Source organism: Danio rerio, chromosome 11, assembly GCF_049306965.1.
Source record: "Danio rerio strain Tuebingen ecotype United States chromosome 11, GRCz12tu, whole genome shotgun sequence".
In the NCBI taxonomy this organism is placed as follows: Eukaryota; Metazoa; Chordata; class Actinopteri; order Cypriniformes; family Danionidae; genus Danio; species Danio rerio.
The window spans coordinates 40230246-40255996 of NC_133186.1; the positions used below are offsets into that span (position 1 = coordinate 40230246).

The window sequence follows — 25751 nt, forward strand, 5'->3', positions numbered from 1 at the left end:
ATGCATGCCATACTAGAGGTTGGTGATGTTACTTTGTAAAAGGACAATATGGCCCTGATGCCCACCATGGTTATTTTGGTTGTCAAATACTCATATGTGTGCACATGACGCCTCCATTTGCACAAAATAACACTTTTGTTGTTCGCACAGCAACGATGATAATGACATTGTTTACAAAAGTCTGCACTTCTGCATTTTGTGGTCCTCAAAACACTTCATTTAAATGAATATAAATCACAAATTAAATTGAAAATCATAACTAAAAGGCAGTGTTAGGGTAACAGATTACAAGTAATGCGAGTTACGGAATAATATTACTTTTACGAGTAAAGTGGTTGCTGAATTAAAATTAAAGTAGTCACAAAGAATCACACAATGAGAGAATGGTTCAATATTTTGAATGCATCGAAAAAAAGGAAAAGGGGATTATAGTCACAATGGACAGTGATTTTACTTAAGACAAATAGTACAAAAGTAGCAAACGTATTGCTTTAAACTTTCAATAATCTGTATGTACACAGCATGTAGAGCTCTGGGGTCAGGAAGTTCTCAGATAACATTATCCTAAAAAAAAATGTATTGCTTAAAGGATTAAAGGTAAATGTAGGTGTACATTAAACATTGCATTGTTAATTGCAGAGCTCCTCTATTAAAAAACTATCAAATATAAAACAAGTCCTGAAAGAGATCAAGCATCAGCCAGGTAATAAGCTACATACCTTAAAACAATTTCTTACCTTAATGTTATGCCTGTCTGCTCCTGCTTTAGGTTCCCGGTGGAAGTCCATGTCCAATCAGGAGAAGCAGCCGTACTATGAGGAGCAGGCCAGATTGAGTCGGCAACACCTGGAACGTTACCCAGATTACAAATACAAACCAAGGCCAAAGCGCACCTGTATTGTAGAGGGCAGACGACTGCGGGTGGGAGAGTACAAGGCCATGATGAAGAGCCGAAGACAGGAGCAACGAGTATCATACCCTCCAAGGTGAAGCCCACAAACACACTCAACATGACTTCATTTGTATTTGGTCGTAGTATTGTCCAAGGTATTGATATTCTGATGCATAATTATACTGAAATATTTGAGATCACCTTTTCAATAAAGAAAGATACTAAAGACACTAATAAATATGACCTTCATAGGCTGAATGAAGCTTTCTATAGTGATTATAGTTCACCACAGTCTGTGATACTTTTACTTTGTTCATTTATTCAGAGTTTTCTCGCAGCTGATGTTGTGGTTTTAGATATATCAAATAACTTCAAAACACAACACCTGTCTTTTGAAAAGACCATTTTAAGAGAAATTAAAGAGCTGGAGAATAACCTTTAAGTAACAGCAGGCGTTAACTTTAATCAGTAACCAAAGATGAATTACTGTTAGACCCACTTGAAGAATCATACGCACTGTTCTCATCTGTGTTTGTTAAGCTGTTTTTTGCGTTATTGGTTATTTCTATAAATATGCTCGTAGTTTATTCTTTATGGTAAAAAATCTACTTTTCAAGCTGTTTGGACAGATCTGTGTGTTGGTATAGTGTATAGACCGTCATACTGGGGTGATATGAACACACCCAGCCCTTTTTTTTTCAATTTAACTACAAAAAAAAAAGGGTCGGCCAATTGGAGCTGTTTTCAAATCGATCGCACCATTACGTAGGTGTGCGATCCCCCCCGCCCACCGAATTGATTGACAGCTGCGCGCATTAACATGTTCCGGTAGTCACCTGTATATGTCAACAAGACCAGACAGACATACGCAAAGCAACCGGGAATAAAAGCTCTGTTCTGTTCGCTAGGATCAGCAATCATCATCAAATGTGATTAAGAGTAAGTTTCACATGTTTAAAGTGTTTTAAAGCAGAGTATGTGTGTAATTAATTACAGCGTTTTACTTCAGCTTTACTTCATGAGCACAGCCGCGTGTCAGAACAATTATAAAAGAAGACGCTTCAATACCGGTTTGTGAAAGTTAAATCAGGTTTATTTTGTACATTAGCATAACAGATATCCACACAGTACTTGAGGTTAGCCTTAACTAAGCTACGCGTCTGTCTGTCTGTCTGCCTGCCTGCCTGTCTGTGTGTGTGTGTGTCATCTGCGGTGTGTGTGTGTGAGTGCGCGCGCACGCGTTAACTTTGTAACGATATTATGTGTGACTCATCAATGCAACTTCACAATACTGATTAGTAAAGGTTAGTTCTTACTGTAGTATCTCACAAACGCTACGTGAGACCTTCTTCCTTTAAGTCTGTCTGTTGTCTGACAAGCTGAGGGAGGAGGCATGTAGAAAGAGTAGGCGGGAAAAACTCGTCTTAAAGGCGCAGTACGACAAAACCACCCCCTGCTGGAAATCAGTATAAAACAGCATCTTGTAAAAGGTGTAATGAAAAATCTGATGGGTGTTTTGATCTGAAACTTTATATACACATTCTAGAGACGCAAAAGACTTATATTAAATCTGAAAAAAGGGGTAACCTAGGTGCCCTTTAAACATTGTACAATTTCATAATTTATTAGTTTAAAACAATGAGAGCAAAATTGATAAAAATTTTATATTATTTATAGATTTTTTATTTTTATTTATACAGTTGAAATCAGATTAGCCCCCTGTGAGTTTTTTTTCTTTTAAATATTTCCCGAATGATGTTTAACAGAGCAAGGAATGTATTACCAGTGTATATCATGTATTCCTGCAGTCAATCAGAGCAGCAGTTGCCGTACCCACCCAGTGAAGGACAGTACCCTACCACACCTGTGTCCATGAGCACCCTGCCCCTGCACCCTGCCCTCCTGGAGCACTACCTGCCACGGGGTCTGGAGCCTCCGCAGGGTCGAGTCAGCGAGACGAGGGAGAGCGCCAGGCCAAGACAACCCTACAGTGAAGGAGAGGAGAGCGACGCTGGAGAACGCAGTGAAGGAGAGCTCGTCGTCCTCACCGACTGAGAAGAAACAACAGAAAAACCATTGGAGGACAGATAATAACAGTGGTGTCCAAATAATGGTGTAGCTCAGTGTTTTCCAGTCCAGTTATGAAGCTGTCCTTGCAAGCAGGTTTTAACTCTACCTGATAGGTCATTTTCAGATTGTAAGGAAGACAGAAGGCACATATAGAGCTTAATTTTGGGCAAGTTTAGACCAGGCATCTATGAAATGTCTTGATTATAGTCTGCAGAACTTTTTCAGTCTGCATTATTCACTGTATTGGCGTCAGATCTTTCAGAACTGTGGAGCAGAGTAGTTTTTCATTCATTGAATGCCACTGCGCTTATCATGAAGTAAATGGCTAACACTCTAGTTTAGGTCACAATTCATGGTATTAACAAACCATTCGCTAACGCTACTAGCTTAATGAACTGCTAATTAGCTATTTATTAATAGTTGGTAGGGTAGAAGTTGGGTTTAGGTTAAAGGAAGGATTAGGAATGCAGAATCTGATCATCCTTGACCCTTTTGTGGGATGTAAACAAAATCAATGGTCCCAACGTATTTCCTGTTTTACATTTTTAATTTCTATAGCCTCCGAAAATCCAAAAAGAGCCACACATTGATAAATAATGCTATGATAGCTGTTTAACATTAAGTTATGATGGAATTGCCTTTTGTTACAGTTATGAAACATAGGGCTGGACGATTAAACGAAAAGTAATCAACATTCAGAATCTATAAACGATCAATTTTTTCAACTACTTTCCGTGTGTAAAGTCACAGAACCCTACTCTGTTAACACTTCAGTGTTGAGCACAGAATATTGTCTCACGCGGTCGTATACCCTTCGCCGTGACTGATGCCGACGCTGAGCTCTCAAAAAAATGTAACCTATGTTGCCAGATATTGCTGACGTTTTCCAGCCCAAAAGCGGTCCAAAACACAAAAAACCCAAAATATTAGATTATTATTTAATTTAATTTTAATTTATTTAAATCAAAATGAACCTAGTTACTTTACCGTCATGTTTTTTTAACCTTACAGCAACCAACACCAGCAGTAACAGAACCACAACATAAGCGGATCACTTTGAAACACTTATGTTAGAGGATGTTTTACTTTCATCCTATTCGGCGTTTGAATTTTTTTAACATAATTATGTGCTGCTTGTCGATCAGACAACATTTCTTTGTTTGTCCTTGCTGTCAATTGTGGAAAAAAATGATCGATAAAAGTGTCATGATAAAGCGCTGCGAGTTTAACTGCAGGCGCTGTGTCATGCTCATGCATGCGAACGGGAGTGAGATTTGTCCGGGAGTCAGATTTTGATACAGCACACCACCTCTTGCGGGTGGGCCCACACGATTTGTGCTATGCACTGGTCACTACTAACTGAATGGAGCAGCGCACAGTTATATTTTGTTGTATAAGTTGCATATAAAAGTTGCTTTTCAAAACCGCCCAAATTATGTCAACCCACCTATGCTATTTTTTACCCGCACAATCACAATCAAAACCGGCCAATCTGGCAACACTGAATGTAACTGCACGTCGCGACGATGCATAGCAGAAGCTCTATGATTTGGTCAGCTTGGTAACGTTGATGAGTGTGGACGGCAGTGAGTGGGCAAAAAATAAATAAAAGAATCGTTCAATAATCATTTTAAGAGTTAAAATGTTCAGTTAATCGAAATTTAGATTTTAGGCCAAATCGCCCAGCCCTAATGAAATAGTTTGATAACGAGCAGGAAATGTTCATGGGCCAATAACATGACCACATTGAAATGGTGTCAAACAGCTGTCCAAACTCCATCCTGGAGGGCCGGTGTCCTGCATATTTTAGTTCCAACCCCAATTAAACACACCTGAACCAGCTAATCAAGCTCTTTCTATGTATACAAGAATCGTCAAGGAAGGTGTGTTAAAAGAGGTTGGAGCTAAACTATGCAGGACAGCGGCCCTCTGGGACAGAGTTTGGACACCCCTGATCTATAACTACTAATGAACAGTTAACATCTCTATAGTTGGTAGGTAATAAGCCAGTAGTTCATTGATTGAGTTGTGACCCAAACCAAAGTGTTACCAAGTAAATGTTATTCACAAAGTATATAAGAAACAGCTCTTCTAAAAGGGGTACAGACAAGTGTATTCACTGTTGTCTTACTCCAAGTTTCACATTTTTCATTGTGACGAATGATTGGTGATAATAGAAAAGAACAGTTCATCCAGAAATGAGATCTCTCTTTTTTTATTTGGATTAACTGTTTCTTTAAGTAGCCAATGCATGGAAAGCTCCAAATCGTTAGCCATAGAAAAAAAATGAAAGCTTCTGTGTATTATTATGCTGTGTCACCAGGGTTTTCCTGCAAAGTTTCCTGTTAAGACTGTGCCAAGGTACTTTCCAGAGCTCAAGGCCTGAGCAAATTAAAAAAAGGAAAACGAGTGGACTTGAGGGGAAAAAAGGAAGGAACATTGCTGAACTCCTTGTCCAGTTTATATTATCTAGATATCAGATAATGAAGATTAGAGGCTGTTGTGTTAGATTGAAGCAGCCGCCCCTTTAAGACTTTAAGAGATGGACTGCTGGCGTCCTCTGCTGTTTGAGTCTGGGTACTGCACTTAAAATGTTTTCCCTAGGTCAATCTAAATTTTTTATTTGGTGCAAAATAATCACTCGACATGCACTTTTATCATCTAATATATATACACTTTCAGACCCTAATAACACAGAACTTTTTTCAGAGTAGAATTTTGCACTTGATGTACATATGCAAATGATTTCTACTATTTACTTTGCGAAAGATATGTGAATAATGCCCTTTAAATTTCTCCCTTTTTTTAATCTTTTGGTTTACTTTTCTATTTTAGTGTGTTTGTATATAAGAGTGAGTTTGTGTTGGAAAAAAAATTGTAGAAAAAAAAAAAAAAAAAACCTTGAGTTATCATTCCAGCAGTTCTTTTGACTGGGTCCATTTTATTGGGCTGCTGTCATTTTACGGTTGAGCTGAAATGTAAACATTTTGTTAAACTATAAACATCTATATTTTGAAGAAAACGATTTTAGAAATTTGCAAGTGAGTGGACTTTTGTGAAAAACTTGGAAGAAAATTATAAAAATGTAAATAACAGGATACAAAATACAGATTGCATTTTATCTGTAGAATGAAAAAAAAAAAAGATTTGCAATCTGAACAACTGTTGCAAAACCAGCTGTTGTAAAATATAGATATAGAATTTATTTTGTTTATAAAAGTGTATAATTTAAAGGTGTACATGTTTTTCCCTGTATGTTGCATTTTTCCAAGCAAGTTTTGTGGTTTGTTTTTGAAGCATAAATAAAAATGTTATGTTTACTTGTATGGCTGTTTTTTATTTATGAGCAATTTATCAGGATGTGTCAACTTGGAATCATAAGGTTCTGGCAGCGTTTTAAATAATTTTGAGATATTGAGCTTTAAAGTTTTTATGTTTCATATAGCAAACAATGTGTGTGACTGTTCTCTTTCATATATTAACATGACAGAGATCCTAAATGTACTCTAAATATTAATGATCAAAGTTTTCTTACATTTGCAAATTGGGGTAAAACAAAAACGGTAAATGCAGAACCTTAATTCTGATTTTGCAATTGAATTATAAGGTTCTATCTGGCTGATTATTCATTGAAGCATTACTTTTCAAGAAATACAAACAAAAATTATATCATTTGGTGTTGTAACAATATGTTATTTTTTTGCTTTCTATAACATTTATTTCATCTTTTAGGATGATTTATTTATTTTTTGTACAAATTAAGCATACAAGGTTGTGCTTAATATTTTGTCCAGTGCACATGGTAATTTTATCTAATTAATAAGTTAATATTTATAAAATTGTATGCTGTATATAAATTATTGAATTATATTTAATTATATACCCCATGAATTAAATGAAGTATTTGTCCCATCAAGGCTTAATATTAAATTTAAAGACTTAAAAAAAACAATGAGCAAATGGGTTTTATAAACACTGAAAACCATTTCACTTACCATATATACAGAAATAAAAATATTTTACATTAAATATAGACCATTTTTAATATTCGTTTCATTTTCAACAATGTAAAATTTAACATTCATCTCAAAATCAAAACATGCTTCTTAATCATCACATTTACACACTTTTTGTGTGGTGTGGCATTATTTAGTCGACCCTGATTTTTTATGTCTTTCTGGTCTTTCCCACTGTCAATGGAGCAGTCTGGTGAAATAACAAAGATCAGCTCAGAAAGAATCTTAAACTAGAGTTCCACCAAAGAGCATAGAATCACCAAGAGGCGACAATCAAATGCAATTTGGAAAACAGCCACTAGATGGCGCGGCGTTCATTTTGGAATGAAAACTAGTACAGTGATCACCAAACTTGTTACTGGAGGGCCGCTGTCCTGCAGATTTTAGCTCCAACCCTAATCAAACACACCTGAACAAGCTAATCAAGGTCTTACTATGTATACTTGAAACATCCAGGCAGGTGTGAGGCAAGTTGGAGCTAAATTCTGCAGGGACACCGGCTCTCCAGGACCGAGATTGGTGCCCCCTGCTCTAGTAGAACAAGAGCATATTATAAGTATGTAAAATAAACTATTAAAAGTGCTGATGATTGTCATAGTGTGTTGTTTTGTCGTCTGTCAGGATGTACCTCAGCTTTAATTCGCTTTTTAAGTATATAAGTAAAAAACAAAGCAGCTGCTTGCCATAGCGACAGCAATAAGCTCCAATGGACAGCTGATCGCTTTCACTCCAAAATGGCGGAATCCGGGGCTGCTGCTGGGCGCTGCTGTTGTAATGGAACGAGTGTCACCTCTTGGTCATTCTAAGCTCTTTGGTTGCACTTTGTAGATAAACCGTTTTTGTTTTTTGAAATAAAAAGTCTTCAAATGTAAACAACTTATAAATAAAGTCACATAACGTAAACGAGTTGTCATTTAATAAAAATATGTGGGGAAAACTCAATTTTTCCAAAAATGTGACCGAGGGTCACGTGTCAATTATTAATCAAAGTAATAATATCTTATTGTTTTTAATATACCAGTAAAAATTCTGCCCTTGATAAAAAAAACACTTATTGTTATAAATAACGATAAAACCAGCCAGTGCAATGGTTTATTACAGTAGCACGTGTGCAATAAAAATGTCCGTTTATGATTGTGTTTACAAACAGATAAAGTAAAAGTGTGTCACTGAAATCCTCTTTAAAACATCCAGTGTTTGAAATCAGATCTGGTTTCATATCACAGAACGAGGAAGAAACCAAACTTTTATAATTTTCAATACAGTGATAAAGGCAAGGTCAGTGGACGGTTGCAACAAGACTTCATTCAGGAAAAAAAGTTGCTTTTTTTTTTTGTTTTGTTTTTTGGAATGTTCAGAAAAATTTCTCATACTTTCTCGTTTGTTTTTGTGAAACATTATTCCTTCGCATAATTTCAATCACTATTTTCTTAGCTTTAAATTGGTAAAAGCATTAAAGCTATTGTATCTCCCTAGCATAGACAATTTAATCAGGGTTGACAGAGTTGTGACATGCTGTTGAAACTCTCCAATTACTGAATTCATTTAAAAGCTACCATGTTAACAATGTACAATATTGCCTTTATCACAGTTTCAATGGAATTTAATTTGAAAAATGAATGAATTATTGTTTCATTAATTAATTCATTCATTTCAAAGTAGTTTAGTAAAGTTTCAGATTTTCAGTAAAAAATGTTCGATTTTTTTTTCGGGCTGAAAATTGGTTGCTGCTTGTTTTTGTATTAGTCTGTATTTAACAATTTACATTTAGTCTGCTTACTAAAAAAAATTAAAGCAAAATCCAACCTGATGTCTTAATTATTATTATTATTTTTTGCATTTTAATGAATGTTAAAACCGCCCCCCCTACCCGAGGTCAGCTGCAACGTTTGACTTTAAGTTTAAATTCTGCATATCTTATCATATACATACAGCCATTATGTCTAATAGGTGTGGGTTTATTATATAAAAATTTGGGGTTTCCACAAAAAAAACCTTCTAGCTACTTTATGCTTATAAGATACAAAGAATGGCTTTAAAAAATTATCCAAATATTATCACAAGTGTTTATTATGTTAATATTTGATCCATTATTCAGTTTCTATAATCTTTATCCATACATTATTTGGCTAAATAACGTTAATAATATTACCGGCAAACAGGGGCGCAACTGCACATTTACTGATGGGTATGCGGATTCAACTTTTGCGGGCCCCCCTTCAATCCAACTATATTTTAAAACAGTTAAGTGATAAAATGTGGAAAATATTTCCATCAATAAATTAAAGATATTTTTTCATAAAGATATCAACATGCTTCATACTATTTCAGTTGTGTTCAGAACTGCGAAACTGTATTTTTTGAAGTACTAAAAGGTATAATTACATTAAGCATGTTAAGTCGCAAAGAAATGCATCTCATACCACCCCAAATTTCTTCTCAATTTAATTTTCCCTCACTAAATGATTATAGCACCTTGACTAGCCTTGCTTTTGGACTTTTTGTACTACATTTGTCAAAACAAAATGATAGACATGGGAGTCCTAAAGGGCAAAAGAACATTGCAATTACTTCTCACATGCATACTGTGAGAAGGGTTAGGTCTGTCTTTGCTAGAACAATTGACTGAAACTGCTAAAAGTGAAATAAAAAAGACTGTCAAATGTTTAGTGTAAAAAAAAACAGAAACAAACTGTGTGAAATGTTCTATTTAATTGAAATGTTATAACTTTGTTTGTAGCTACAATTAAAATAGTTTTGAGCTAAGAAGTTACCAAAAGGCCTGATGAATCAATATGATACATAATAAATTCATAAAAATATGTATATGGTATGAAAAATGGGGGGAGGGGTGGAATGATTTTTTAATTTAATAAAATACAATATTATACGCGTATAAAATGCTAAATAAACATTTTTAACAATATATATATATTATTTGAAACTTTTAATATGAATAATTTCAAAAATAGTTTTGGCACAATGGCGCCCCCATGTGGGGCGCCCCTATGCGCCGCATATACTGCATACCCCCTTTTTGCGCCACTGCCGGCAAATATAAACACGTCATGTGAACTACACATTGGTTTTCGTTGTACCTGTAGATCACAGTTGACAGTCACAGATACGTCTTGAATTCTTCTCAAATGCAAAATACAAAACAAAACAAGACGTTAACCTACGTAGCGACACTGTAAATGTTACAGTTGCTTACTAACCAAGCCTACAGAGAAACTTTGCGCTCTACCTGTTAAAACATCGTGTTTCTTGCGGAAGAACATTGTAGCCGGATCTCACTTAAATGCTGGGTTACTCCGCAGGCAGTACCAACAGGTCTAAAATAGTCCAAACATAAAGACTTATTATAAGACAAAACCATCGCTTAAAGATGGATTCATCGTGTTTTTTTCTCATTAGATATATGTGTAATTGTAATAATTATATACCGTGGCTAGACCGAATGTTCTGTATGTTGTATTTTTCCTTTTAGCAGAAGCATATGACTTGCAGAAAACTGGTCCCTGCACATTAACGTACATACTATATCACAGTTTCATCTTGAATTATTCGTAAAAGAAAAATACAAAGCGACTTTAGCCTACATAGCGACACTGTAAATGTTTCAGTTGTATTAAACATACCATGACTCCAGCAATAGTATTACATTATTCTTATCTTACGTTAGATTTTACAAACCAGGCCTAGAAACGTGGCGCTCTAGTCACACTGTGGACTGGGTTACTCCGCAGGCAGCAACAGGTCTAAAATAGTCCTAACGTTAAGACTTATCGCTTAAAGATGACGCATTCTTTCTCATTACATATATGTGTAATTGTAATAATTATATACTGTGGGTAGAATGAATGTTTTGTTGTTTATTTTCTGTTAGCAGACGCTTGTTTTCAGCTAATCGCACAGCTGTATCTCTGACTGACTTGCAGTTAAATAGTCCCTGCACAAAAGCATTGAGGATGTTGCTCTGCATTGTGCTTGTTTGATTCCGGAAATCCTTAATAATAGTCTTCCTGTGCTTATAACGGGACTGAATGCAGGTCAACACCGTCCACAGGAGACAGGCAAAAGTTCAACGAGGAAACTCAAGTGTTTGACCGGAAAATTGGCGATACACTTCGGGTCAACAGAGGCTCCATCCTCGTTTGATATGCAAGTTACTCCAGAGGTGAAACAAAATGGAGTATGCGGTATGCAGTGGATAGGGGACAGGGATTTCACAAAATGTTTTTTTTATTATACTTTTGGTTACAATTTTGACGATGATTGTACTTTACTTTAACCATTAAACATAATTAAGGTTTAGATTTGTTTTTCTCCACTGTCTAATTTAAAGGGGTAGTTTAAATTAGAATGCACCCTTAAAACTTACACCCAAAAATGTAAGTTTACTCACCCTCAAATGGTTCCAAATCTAGTAGTTTCTATCTACTGTTGGACACAAAATATGTTTTGCTGAAAGCAAAGAACCATTGGGGCCCCCGACCAATGCCAAGAAGCCTATATTAATCATTTAGCTCTTTTATTCACTTTCTCCCTGCTGAAAAATCCAGCCTAAACCAGCCTAGGCTGGTTGGCTGGTTTTAGCTGGTCAACCAGGCTGGTTTTAGAGGGGTTTTGGCCACTTCCAGGCTGGTTTCCAGCCATTTCCAGCCTGGACTTAGCTGGTTAGGCTGGGAGATGACCAGCTAAAACCAGCTTGACCAGCCTAGCAGGCTGGGAGCCCAGCCAAAACCAGCTATGTCCAGCTTAAACCAGGCTGGTCAAGCTGGTTTTAGCTGGATTTAGCTGGTCATTTTCCAGCCTGACCAGCTAGGACCAGGCTGGAAATGGCTGGAAACCAGCCTGGAAGTGGCCAAAACCCCTCTAAAACCAGCCTGGTCGACCAACTAAAACCAGCTAACCAGCCTAGGCTGGTTTAAGCTGGATTTTTTAGCAGGGCTATCATATGTTGATTAAGATAAAGTTGGTTTTCACTCATTCATTCAGTGACAACTTGTTACACACTCCCTGTATTGTTTACCTCGGCACTTTGAATATTCAGTCTGAAATAACCTGCAAGTCTGACCTGAAAACAACATTAACACGGTTTATTTGACTGTAAACAATGTTGGACTTTGAGTCATTGGCTGCTAATATGATTTCGCTGTTTAGAGTTTGCAAATAATACTTTTATTAATTAAATTATATTATTAAGGAGAAACCCCGAATAAAAAAAACAAATTTACCACTATCATATGTTGTAATATCGGTCTATAATCATTAAGGTTTTTATGGTATTACTTCTTTTTAAAACGTGGGGTCCCCCATAAATAATGGAACTTTTCTGTCGTGCACATGCACATTTTAAAATCTAATATGCTAATTAACTGTACATATAGTTAGTTTGTGAAGTTGTTTTAATATTTGTGAGTTTATAGTATAAAATTTTACATTAATAATGTAAGAAGGTTCCACTTAAAATATATTTTTAACAGTTTATTTTCAAAAATAAATAAATCTAGAGGAAAAAAATAACTTAGGGCCTACTTAATAAGTCCGTCCCTGCTTCTGTATAAGCAACACGTAGGCCTACAATGGAAGGCACTGGATAGAGGTTGCCTTTTTAAATATGAAGAACTCTGATGCAAAAACCTTTAAGTACCACCTGAATTTTCTTCTAAACTAAACACTTTTTTCAGGCTGCTATGTGTAAATATAGAAATTTCAGAGATTATGTTATTTACATTGCTTTTAAAGTAAAATAACTAAACAAACACGGAATGCTCATTTTAGATCAACATTTCTGATGGCACTTAGAGGATTTTGCATCTAATATCTTCATATGTTCTTTTGACAAACCTTTTTTAGGTTTAAAACAAGTAAAACGAGAGTAAATCACGACAGAATTTTCATTGTTGAGTGAACTCGGACCTTGTGTCCATTACTATGGACATCGCATTAAGTCCCTGTTTTTTCGTCGTTCTTGAACATTTGATCTAATGTAAAGCTTGTGGTCCATGAGAGTAGACGATTGTCATCCAGTCAAATGGCAGTAAGGCTCAGCATGTTGTAATTTAGAAAAAAAAAAAACACTACACTGCAAAGCAGCATGGCATTACTTCACTCCAGACACAGAAGCCACATTTACAATGTTTTTATTCAGATTTATTGATATATTTGCCAACATTTCAGTAGTGTATGAGTGTGAATGAGTGTGTATGGATGTTTCCCAGTGATGTGTTGCAGCAGGAAAGGCATTCGCTGCGTAAAACATGTTGGATAAGTTGGCAGTTCATTCCACCAGATTAATAAAGGGACTAAGCTTAAAAGGAAATAAATTATGTTTGCGAAGTACGACACTAAAAAAAAATGTCTGCAAAATTGACATTGACATGAAAATTATGAGTTGAAGTTGTTTACTAGCACTTAACTTAAAAAAAAAATTAGTGAATCCAAAGAATAATCTTTGAACACTTTTTTCCCAACTATAATGACCTGATTGAAATGGACGAAAATAATATATATATATACTTAAAAGTTGTTGAATTTTTATTATCGTAATTTGGTCTCATTTGTAGGAACATCAAGACCTGTGTTAACATACTTTTACATTTGTCATAAACTTGGAACATAATTCAGGTCTGAAGCGGTTAAGACGCAGGTGTTAAACTCAGTTCCAAAAGGGCCGCAGCCCTGCACAGTTTAGTTCCAACCCTAATTAAACACACCTGATCAAACTAATTGAGTCCTTCAGGCTCAACAGGTAAGTGTGTTGGAGCAGGGTTGGAACTAAACTGTGCAGGGCTTCGGCCCTCCAGGAATTGCGTTTGACACCCCTGGGTTAGACAATACGAGTCTGCCTGTCTTGCCTTTGTTGTTGGTGTATTTTTGGTTAAAATGTGTTTTTTCTTTTCTTTTTTTAAATCTTTATGACTTTGTCACAGCACATCAGGTTAGTAGACTAGCAGCAAATCAATGTTAAGCCTTTTGTCTCAGACAATACATTGAAATTAATTGAAAATATAAAGCACAAGTTTTTAATGTTGTGAAAAACCTGTAACCATTGACTTTAATATTAGGAAAAACAAACATTAAGAAAGTCAATGGTTACAGGTTTCCAACATTTCTCAAAATATCTTAATTTGTTTTTAACCGAACGCACAAAATGAAACCTGTACCATTGACTTCCTTAGTAGGAAAAACAAAAATAACATGAAAGTCAAAGGTTACAGGTTTCTAACATTCCTCAAAATATCTTCATTTGTGTTTAACAGACCCAATAAACAGAAACCTGTAACCATTGACTTCCATAGTAGGAAAAACAAACACTAGGAAAGTCAATGGTTACAGGTTTCTAACATTCCTCTAAAAATCTTCCTTTGTGTTTAACACACCAAGATCCAAACGGTTCAAGGCAACTGTGTGAGTACGGCAGAAACCTGTAACCATTGACTTTAATATTAGGAAAAACAAACATTAAGAAAGTCAATGGTTACAGGTTTCCAACATTTCTCAAAATATCTTAATTTGTTTTTAACCGAACGCACAAAATGAAACCTGTACCATTGACTTCCTTAGTAGGAAAAACAAAAATAACATGAAAGTCAAAGGTTACAGGTTTCTAACATTCCTCAAAATATCTTCATTTGTGTTTAACAGACCCAATAAACAGAAACCTGTAACCATTGACTTCCATAGTAGGAAAAACAAAACACTAGGAAAGTCAATGGTTACAGGTTTCTAACATTCCTCTAAAAATCTTCCTTTGTGTTTAACACACCAAGATCCAAACGGTTCAAGGCAACTGTGTGAGTACGGCAGAAACCTGTAACCATTGACTTTCATAGTAGGAAAAACAAATAGTATGAAAGTCAATGGTTACAGGTTTTTAACATTTCTCAAATTATCTTCACTTGTGTCTGAACCTTTATGAGTTTCTTTGCTCTATTCAACACAAATGAAAACATGTACAAAAGGAAACACACACACACACACACACACACACACACACACAAAGAGATCCAACTCTGACATTTTAATGGAAAATTTGTTGAATAATTATGAAATTATTCTCCCACAGTTGAATAGAAGCGAAAACATTGTACAGTCTTTTTCACAATATTTCACAGTATTTACATAAACTCAGTGCTGATAAAGCATCACTGCACTACAGTAGCGCCCCCTGCTGGTCTCCAGCAAACACACGCGCACAAACCTAGGTCAATACCAACCCAACACACTCCCGGTCCAGTTCAATATACAAAACGAGTAGAAATATTAAAGATAGAAGCATAAATGAACCATTATCTGTACAGTATTTAAGTACATTTCACAGAAGAACTGATCTCAAATAAAGCGCACACTGTGAAGCCGACTTGTTTGGTATGATTTCAACAGAACGGCAAACAAAACTAAAACCCCAACACAGATGTTTCCTGCAAACATCCCTTTTAAGAGCAGAGGTTTGAAAAGAGATGTTTACAAGGACAATTCGAATCAGAGATAATAACTAATATCTATTTACAAACAGTGGTGGTGCTGTGAAATGTCTTTTCTTCTTCCCACCATTAATCTCTATTCCACAGGGAATAAACAGTCGCCACATTAAACCAATGGTCATAAAATGGAAAAATATAATCTCAGTTCAACTAAACGTTATCTTTCCAGGAAACGGTGTTTGTAAACATCTGCCCCCTTCACATTAGAAATGTCCTTCACATCGTAAAAGAAAATGATTAAGCAAGTCGTATTTTACAAACTAAAGTCAAAAGTTTTCTTCTGGTGGACACATTCACATATGTACATTAACACCGATATCTTGCCATTGCACGCATGTTATATGCATAACATTCTTCATGCATGTATGAAATACGCAACCTATATCAATATTTTGCTCTTTTTAGATTTTTTCAGTTGTCGTGGAGTGTCAAAGATGAACAAATGAATCAACCGAAGGTAAAAGCTGAAAAATCAAGAACACGTCCAGGTCATATTTCACCCACAATAATTCAGTTATGAATCTAGTGAGATGACCACACATGATAGATCATGTCAAATGTATGGAGCATTAAAGTACAATTAATGTTGAGATTTTAATTAAACATACAGAAAATGTACCATTTAAGATTCTCCTTAAAGTACAAATCCTCTAATGTGAATACAAACCTTCATGCTTCTTACATAATGGGTTTAAAGGGATAGTTCACCCAAAAATAAAAACAAACTCGCAATTTACTTTTGTTTACTTACTTTACTCAAGTGATTCTGAACCTTTATGTGTTTATTTGTTCTGTTAAACACAAACGAAGATATTCTGAGAAATGTAAAAAACCTGTAACCATTGACTTTCATAGTGATTGTTTTTCCTTCCATAGAAAACTACTAACAGAACACATAAACAGAAACCTGTAACCATTGACTTCCATTTTAGGAAAGACAAGCACTATGAAAGTCAATGGTTACAGGTTTCTAACATTCCTCAAAATATCTTAATTTGTGTTTAACATAACTAATAAAAAGAAACCTGTAACCATTGACTTCTATAGTAGGAAAAGCAAATAACATAAAAGTCAATGATTACAGGTTTTACTAACATTTCTCAAAATATCTTCATTTGTGTCTGAACCTTGAACATAACAAATAAAGAGGAACCTGTAACCATTGACTTCATAATAGGAATGGTTACAGGTTTCTAACATTTCTCAAAATATCTTCATTTGTGTTTAACAGAACAAAAAAACAGAAACCTGTAACCATTCACATCCATAGTATGAAAAAACAAGCACTTTGAAAGTTAATAGTTACAGCTTTCTAACATTTCTCAAAATATCTTAATTTGTGTGTAAACCTTCATTTGTAAACCTTCATCAAATTTCTTTGTTCTGTTAAACACAAATGAAGATATTTTGAGAAATGTTAGAAACCTGTAACCACTGACTTCCACAGAAGAAAAAACAAATAACATGAAAGTCAATGGTTACAGGTTTCTAACATTTCTCAAAATATTTTTGTGTTTAACAGAACTAATAAACAGAAACCTGTAACCATTGACTTCTATAGTAGGAAAACATATAACATAAGTCAATGATTACAGATTTTTCAAACATTTCTCAAAATATCTTACTTTGTGTCTGAACCTTTATGAGTTTATTTGTTCTGTTAAACAAAAATGAAGATATTTTTTGAAATGATAGAAACCTGTAACCATTGACATTCATAGTAGGAAAAACAAACACTATAATAGTCAATGGTTACAGGTTTCTAACATTTCTCAGAATATCTTCATTCGTGTCTAAACCTTCATGAGTTTCTTTGTTCTGTTAAACACAAATGAAGATAATTTGAGAAATTAGACAAACCTGTAACCATTGACTTTTATAGTGTTTGTTTTTCTTACTACAGAAGTCAATGGTTACAGGTTTCTAACATTCCTCATAATATCTTCATTTGTGTTTAACAGAACAAATAAACCGAAACCTGTAACCATTGACTTTCATAGTAGGAAAAACAAATAACATGAAAGTCAGTGGTTACATGTTTCTAACATTTCTCAAAATATCTACATTTGTGTTCAACAGAAAAAAAAGAAACTCAAACAAGTTTGTAAAAAAAAAGGGGTAAATGAGGAGGTGAACAATCCCTTTAAGTAAAACAGAACGTTGGTCTGAAATATGACCTGGAACTATATTCACAAGATTCAGCTTATAACTTAAAGCTAATCAAGTTTTATATCTAACAAGTGAACGCAAGCAGAACAAAGCTCTCATGCAGTTCCAACTCATTAGAGAAACACTGGCTACGAAATTATTGATGGTTTGGTTGAAGGGCCTCTTGCTTTCAGTCGTCGCCTGCAGCTCAAAGCGTTTCATTATTAACCTGCGTCTGACACGCAGCCAGAGACACCTCAGAGATTTCACCGTGACCCAAACGCAACGAGCTTCAGTTTCAAGACCTTCTAGAAACGACTGCTGTCCTAATTGATCAGGGACTGATCTGCTCGGTCAGTTAAAGGACACTTGGGTTCAAGAAGCTGCCAGAGAGACGATGAAGCCACACCAATGCAGTCGGAGGAGGAAATCTTGCAAAAAGCACGTTCAGGTCTTGGTGTTAAAGTAAAATAATGAAGAGACTAAATTTAGCATATGAAATTCTATGGGGTTTGGGGGGGGGGGGGGGGGGGTAATTAACTGTTGATGTTAATTTCTCTTAGGAATCTATGTTATTTTTTGATAAAACGTGTCATTTGTGCTTCATAAAATGCAACTCATTGGGTCAAAAAACTAACAGGCAAAACTGAATTAAAGGGATAGTTCACTCCAAAATGAACATTCTGTCATATTTACTCATCGTCCACTTGTTACAAATCTGTTTCTTTCTTCTGTTGAACACTAAATAAGATATTGTGAAGAATGTTGGAAAGCAGCAGCTATTGACTTCCAAAGCATTTTTATTTCAATATAGGAGTCAATGGCTGTTTTTTCCAACATTCTTCACAATATCTTCTTTTGTTCAACAAAAGAAGGAAATTATTGTTTAAAACCACTTGAGTGAGTAAATGAGGAATTTTTCATTTTTGAGTGATTTAAATATCTTTTTAATTCATGATGCACTGAAAAGATCAGTTTTTTTAGATCAGTATTTACAAGAGTTTTCCCTTTATTCCTTAGCCTCAGCATTGAGCCGATGTGGTTTCACTTTACAAACCTCAATGAATTTTCAATAGCATTGTAAATAAAAAAAAGTTGACTCGACTTAAAATTGCAAGGGAACTTGCAGCACAGCTTTTTTGAGTTGACTCAACTTTTAACACAAGTACTGCACTTAACTGGATTTAAATTGAGTCAACCTAAAAAGCTCCGCAGCAAGTTGCCTAACAATTTTTTTTTTGACAATGAGGTATTAGATAATCTGTGCTTGTATTAACTGGATTAGTGCGATTTTCCTACAATTGTAACTGATTTCTTCCAAATATCTTCTGTTATTCCTTACAAAAACAGCAAACATAACCAAACTAAACTTAAAAAATTAAATATTGTGTGAACTAAAGTTGACTCAACTTAAAATTGTAAAGCAACTTGCTGCACAGCTTTTTGAGTACTCCACTTTTAACCCAAGCACTGCACTTGACTGGATTTAAGTTGAGTCAACTTAAAAAGCTCTGCAGCGAGTTGTCTTTTATGTTTTAGTTGAGTTAACTCAAAGCTCTGCAGCAGGTTGCTTTTCAATTTTAAGTTCAGTCAACTCAAAAAGCTCTGCAGCAGGTTGCTTTTCAATTTTAAGTTGAGTCAACTTTTTTTCACAGTGAGCTATTAAATAATTTTTGCTTGTAATATTAACTCTTAAAGTGCCGCTAAAACTACTTTCCACTGGGTTCCACTGAGCTACTGTCACCTACATCTTGTATGACATAAGGGTGAGTAAATTAACAGCAAAAATATACATTTTTGCAAGAGCTATCCCTTTAAGACCTTTTGCAACTGTAAATTTTTATGATAATTTAGCTCTTTATCGTCCCGAAATTCAAGACTTTTTGTTTTGCAAATCTCATTTTACTCAAGTACTTGCATTAAATGATAATACTGCAATACAGTAATTTGAAAAAAACATGCATAATATTCATGAAACTAATGCTGTAACGCCATTAATCTTAATGATGTTTTTGGAATATTTGCCTACATTTTATTTTCAGACCACGATGTTCTTTAAAGATTCCCCCAAATGTCATCTAAATGAACAGTATAATCCTACAGTTAAAGTGACTAAAAATGGTGCATTTTGAGTTGTTTTTTGATATGCATGACAAATGCATGACTTTTATGCTTCAGAGGTGTCTAGCAAGTTTTTTTTGAAACGCTCAGGCAGGATTTTATGGCAAAAGCTTAATAAATACAACATTAAATTAAATGCTATTTAAATGAAGCATTTTTAGAAGAAACTAAAAAAAATCAATTACTTTTGAAAGTGGACCCTTAGAAACCTTTACATACAGCAATCAATGTATTTAAAGGGACAGTTCAAACAATATCATTTACTCAAAAACAAAAAAAGATACTTTGAAAAATGTTGGAACTTGTAAACCCCATTTTCCCCCCTACTATAGATGTCAATGCTTACCGACTACCAATATTATTCAAAATGTCTTCTGTAATGCTAAACAACAATCAAAAATAATAAAATAAAAATGACTAGTTTTTAAACATGAAAGTGAGTAAAATTAATTATTGCGCGAACTATCCCTTTAAGGACTTTCTCCAGTGAGATGGCAATCACTTAAATAATCTTATCTTTTCGGCTCCAGGACATTGAGTCCTCCTCACAGATGGTGACCTGAATCAAACCACACAACACTGTTACATAAAAACTGCCCCCTTTTGCACATTTGGAAAATCCATTACATTGTTGTTTAAGGGGGGGTCTGAAATTAGAAAAGAGCTTAATGATCGTTGAGCATATAATAACTTTCAAATCTCCGTTTAAGCTCTGCCAGGTGATGCAAATGCATTCAGGACAGGAGTGAGAGATGAAGCAGGTGGTAATGTTCCATAGCCTGTGCGTGATGAGTGGAAAATTCAACAAAAGTCGCAACCATAAAGGCTAAACAGGCGGAAACATGGTCCTAGATGCTCTAGGGTCTCGACATCTTGGGAATGTTGGGAGGGAGGTCAGATTAAATGGTTACTTGGTTACTTGCCGTTACTAATAGTCATTTGCTCAAGTGCGTAATAGTGCAGGATTCTGACCATAGTAACTTTCTAGTTCTTGAGTCACCACTGATTGGCTCGAAACTGGACACTTTGTATTAGCAACTTTAGGATTACAGCGCTGTGAGATAAATCGGAAAGCAGGAATGCTTCACGTTTTTTTGGAAATAGATTGATTTCAAGTCACTAAAAGTTAAAAATGTTGAGTTTTACCATTTTTGAATCCATTCAGTCGATCTCTGGGACTAGCGGGAGCACTTTTAGCTTAGCTTAGCATAAAACACTGAATCGGATTAGACCATTAGCATTTCAAAAAATGTCATTGATAATTTTCCTATTTAAATCATGACTTCTGTAGCTACATTATGTACTAAGAACAACATAAAATAAAAAAAGTTGCTATTTTCCAAGTCAAGATGTCTAGGAACTATATTTTGATGCTGTAACATGGCAGCAGCAGGTGCAGTGCTATTAAGCAGCACATGAAAATATGAAAATAGCAACTTTTTAATTTCCATTGTTCTTAGTACACAATCTAACCACACAAGAGTCAGGCTTTAAATAGGCAAACAATCAAAAACCTTTCGTTTTGGGGTGAGATGCTAATGGTCTAATCAGATCCAATGATTTATGCTAAGCTAAGCTAAAAGTGCACCCGGAGATCGGATAAATGCATAAAAATGGTAAAGCTGTTTAACTCTAGAGGACTAGTAAAACTAGCCTATTTACAAAAAAATGGAGTGTTCCTTTTAAGGGAGTTTTGGTCATTGCAATAGAGAGCGGTGGGCCACATCCGTTTGACAAAAGCATTATGAAGCCACAGGCTGAGGTTATTTTTTTTTTTTTCACCTGCAGTATCAACATATATCCTGACTAAACATCACTACAGGCCTCCTTCACAGCAAATCATTCTGCATAAGTTTGCTATAGCTCTCACACTGCAAAACCTATGACAAAAGAAATCCCATAGTCGGCTTCAAGAACAGACTACTTTGGTGCAAATTAAGTGCCCCATAACAGTTAATAAATAAAGTGTATTTAAAACATAAAAATGCACTCACTTCTTGGGAATTTTGATCAACTAGGAGTGAAATCCCAAAGAGAAATGAGAAGGAATAAAGAATTTGTGGAGCTATGATTTGGTAGACAATTTGCCAACCAATTAAAAGAGGTGCTAGTGCTCCCCCCTGCAGTACCCTATTCCCTCCCCTGACCGGAAAGGCCTCTGAATCAGTGGTCAAATGGTCAAAGATGAGGCCAACCGATAGCAGCGATGTCCTCTCAGTCTTGAAGAATCATTTGGGAATCTCCAGGGCCATTACTGCAGGTTTGGTCTTGAAGTACTGATTGAATCGTAGCACTGCATAGCTAGACAGAAAAAAACAGTAACTATTAATGTTACAATTTAAGGACATCATAATTATCCCAAACATAACTGATATATAAAACTGATATACTTGATAAAAGTCTTGTTTTAAAAGTTCCTAAAAGTTTTAGGAACAACAAATAATAACTTGACTTCTAGTTGATCATTTGGTATTAGAAGTGGCTTATATTTAAAGGCAAAGGCCTCTTGATTACGCTTATTTTCCCAAAATATAATATGATCATACCTTAATTATTTATTATTTAATCAGGACAGTAAGGTCTGACTTTGCTTAGACTTAAATAACTTATTAATAAAGTCATCTGGAATGGCAAAGGAAGCGTTCTTGCAGGACTCTCAGAGTCCCATCTTCAATGCCTCCTCCATCTTACTGCAGACATGCTTAATATTGTTCATATCTGGTGACTAGCTTTGCCAATCCTGGAGTATCTTGACCTTCTTTGCTTTCAGGAACTTTGTTGTGGAGGCTGAAGTATGAGAAGGAGCGGTATCCTGCTGAAGAATTTGCCCTCTCCTGTGGTTTGTAATGTAATGGGCAGCACAAATGTCTTGATACCTCAGGCTGTTGATGTTGCCATCCACTCGCACGACCCCCATACTGAATGTAACCCCAAACCATCTCTTTTCTTCACTAATATTAACTGATTTCTGAGAAATCTTGGGTCTATGCGGGTTCCAATAGGTCTTCAGCAGTATTTGTGATGATTGGGATGCAGTTCAACAGATGATTCACTGGGAAAATCTATATTTAGCTACTTTTCCAAATGATCAACTAAAAGTTGTTATTTGTTGCTCTTACAACTGTGATCAACTATATACACACACACACACACACACACACACACACACACACACACACACACACACACACACACACACACACACACACACACACACACACACACACACACACACACACACACACACTTCTAAGCGCTATACAAATAAAGCTGAATTGAATTGAAAAACAAATAGTATGAAAGTCAATGGTTACAGGTTTTTAACATTTCTCAAATTATCTTCATTTGTGTCTGAACCTTTATGAGTTTCTTTGCTCTATTCAACACAAATGAAAACATGTACAAAAGGAAACACACACACACACACATTTCTAAGCATAATAGTTTTAATAACTAATTTCTAATAGCTGATATATTTTATCTTTGCCATGATGACAGTAAATAATATTTAACTAAATATTTTTCAAGACACTTTTATAAAGCTTAAAGAGACATTTAAAGGCTTAACTGGGTTAATAAGGTGAACTAGGCAGGTTAGGGTAATTAGGGAAGTTATTGTATAACGATGGTTTGTTCCGTAGATTATCTGAAAAAAAATTTGCTTAAAGGTACTAATAATTTTGTCCCAAAAATGTTTTTTAAAAAATTATTGACTGCCTTCATTGTAGCCGAAATAAAACAAATAAGACTTTCTCCAGAATAAAAAATATTATCAGACATACTGTGAAAATTTCCTTGCTCTGTTGAAAATCATATGGGAAATATTTAAAAGAGAAAAAAAAAATCAAAAGGGGTCTAATAATTCTGACTTCATTGATATATATATATATATATATATATACATATATATATATATATATATATATATATATATATATATATACATATATATATATATATATATACATATATATATATATATATATACATATATATACATATATATATATATATATATACATATATATATATATATATATATATATATATACATATATATATATATACATATATATATATATACATATATATATATATATACATATATATATATATATATATACATATATATATATATACATATATATATATATATACATATATATATATATATATATACATATATATATATATATATATATATATATATATATATATATATATATATAYACATATATATATATATATATATATATATATATATATATATATATATATATATATATATATATATATATATATATATATATATACATAATTACAGTTTATGTATTTCACTGATTATATGAACCTTAAAAGGGTTTTTAAATGGTTTTAATTTGACTTTAAACATTTTTTAAACAAAGTATAAAAATAATAATGGAAATACTGTGAAAAATTCCCTGCTCTGTTAAGCATCAGTTGAGGAATATTAGCATTTTCTGAGCCACAATGTTGGATTACATATAATATTAGTAAATACATAAAAAAAAGAAAGTATGTAACACTAATAAAAATATGACAAGGTACTTTTGTGAAATTCTGTTATATTTTAGCCCTAACACCTGGTAATCTTCTTTCTACTTCAAAATACACAACGACTTTTAATAAAATCAATAGTATTTGTGTTTTCTTTATGTATTGAGGTTGATTTATCAAACCGGCTGTGAGATTCCTCCTGATCTGATGTGCGCGGGCAGGGATTTGTTGTTAAGCGGTGCAGCCTGAGAGGAGCCACGACCTGTTGCTTAGAAACTGGCAATGTAGGAAGTTTGCAGAATATATTACTTGAGCCAGTTTAATAAAAGTGAACCACGATGCCTACGAAAATATCCTCAGCCTACGGATGATATAACTCACAAACCTTCCCAAAAAAAAAATAAAATATCAACAACTAAAGTATAACTGAAGTAAAGTTTCAGCTCCACAATCCTGAAGATTCAGTGTGTGGTTTATGTTGCTAAAGTCACAGAGGGTGTAATTCACTTGTCCTAAATCAAATGTACTTTTCAACTCTTGAAAACAAACCCTATTGACTGGCAACAGAAGGACCAATCCACAGCCATTCATGCGCAGTATGTGGGAGAGCTTCATAGAAGACCTCAACCTCCAACTGAGGCATTCATACACTGATTCAGCTTAATGTATTTTTAAGGTGCAAAGACAATAGACACTGCTTTTAGGACTAGTTTTTTTATGTCAAAGATTTCTAATGTATTTCAGGTCTGGTGTGTTTCTTTCTGTTCGATAGCAAACTTTGGACTTGGATAATAATATTTTGATATACACAAAAATATTTCTAAAATTTCCAAATGTATGCACGAAGAAATGCACACTTTTCACAAATTTTTTTAAATTCTTAAAAGTTTTTAACATTTCACCGGCCACTTTATTAGGTACTCCTTACTAGTGCCGGGTTGGACCCCCTTTTGCCTTCAGAACTGCCTTAATTCTTCGTGGCGTAGATTCAACAAGGTACTGGAGATATTCCTCAGAGATTTTGCTCAATATTGACATGATAGCGTCACACAGTTGCTGCAGATTTGTCGGCTGCACATCAATGATGCGAATTTCCCGTTCCACCACATCCCAAAGGTGCTCTATTGGATTGAGCTCTGGTGACTGTGGAGGCTATTTGAGTACAGTGAACTCATTGTCATGTTCAACAAACATGCATTGTCAGCAACAACATTGTCAGCAACAATACTCATACTCAATACTCAATAATAAAAAGATCCCCTACACCATTACACAACCACCAGCAGCCGGAACCGTTGATACAAGGCAGGATGGATTCATGCTTTCGAGTTGTTGATGCCAAATTATGACCCGACCATCCGAATGTCACAGCAGAAATCGAGATTCATCAGACCAGGTGATGTTTTTCTAATTTTGATGAGCCTGTGCGAATTGTAGCCTCAGTTTGCTGTCTTAGCTGACAGTAGTGGCACCTGGTGTGGTCTTCTGCTGCTG

The 25751-nt window shown here is 34.8% G+C and overlaps 2 protein-coding genes across 10 annotated transcripts in view; one reads left to right on the forward strand and one right to left on the reverse strand.

Annotated features, from left to right (window-relative positions):
* sox13 (SRY-box transcription factor 13) overlaps window positions 1-25751 on the forward strand; it is a 675553-nt gene that overhangs the window by 57996 nt on the left and 591806 nt on the right. For 4 of the 7 annotated variants that reach the window (XM_073915893.1, XM_073915894.1, XM_073915891.1 and 1 more), the window contains exons 13-14: window positions 770-986; window positions 2701-6286. The exons of 1 other annotated variant lie outside the window; for it this stretch is intronic. In XM_073915893.1, the coding sequence (XP_073771994.1) occupies window positions 770-986; window positions 2701-2947 (464 nt within the window). In that variant the 3' untranslated portion in view covers window positions 2948-6286. 7 annotated transcript variants of the gene reach the window in all.
* The window catches only part of etnk2 (ethanolamine kinase 2), a 38762-nt gene continuing 28003 nt past the window's right edge, over window positions 14993-25751 (reverse strand). The window contains exons 8-9 of one of the 3 annotated variants that reach the window (XR_012386790.1): window positions 17270-22040; window positions 14993-16303 (exon numbers count right to left, since the gene is read on the reverse strand). Coding sequence is in view for 1 of the 3 variants with exons in the window: in NM_001034175.2 (NP_001029347.1) it covers window positions 21968-22040 (73 nt within the window). In the remaining 2 variants the exon portion in view is untranslated. Of the gene's footprint in view, window positions 16304-17269; window positions 22041-25751 lie in introns of those variants that run through there. The other 2 variants (XR_012386789.1, NM_001034175.2) reach the window with 2 other exon arrangements.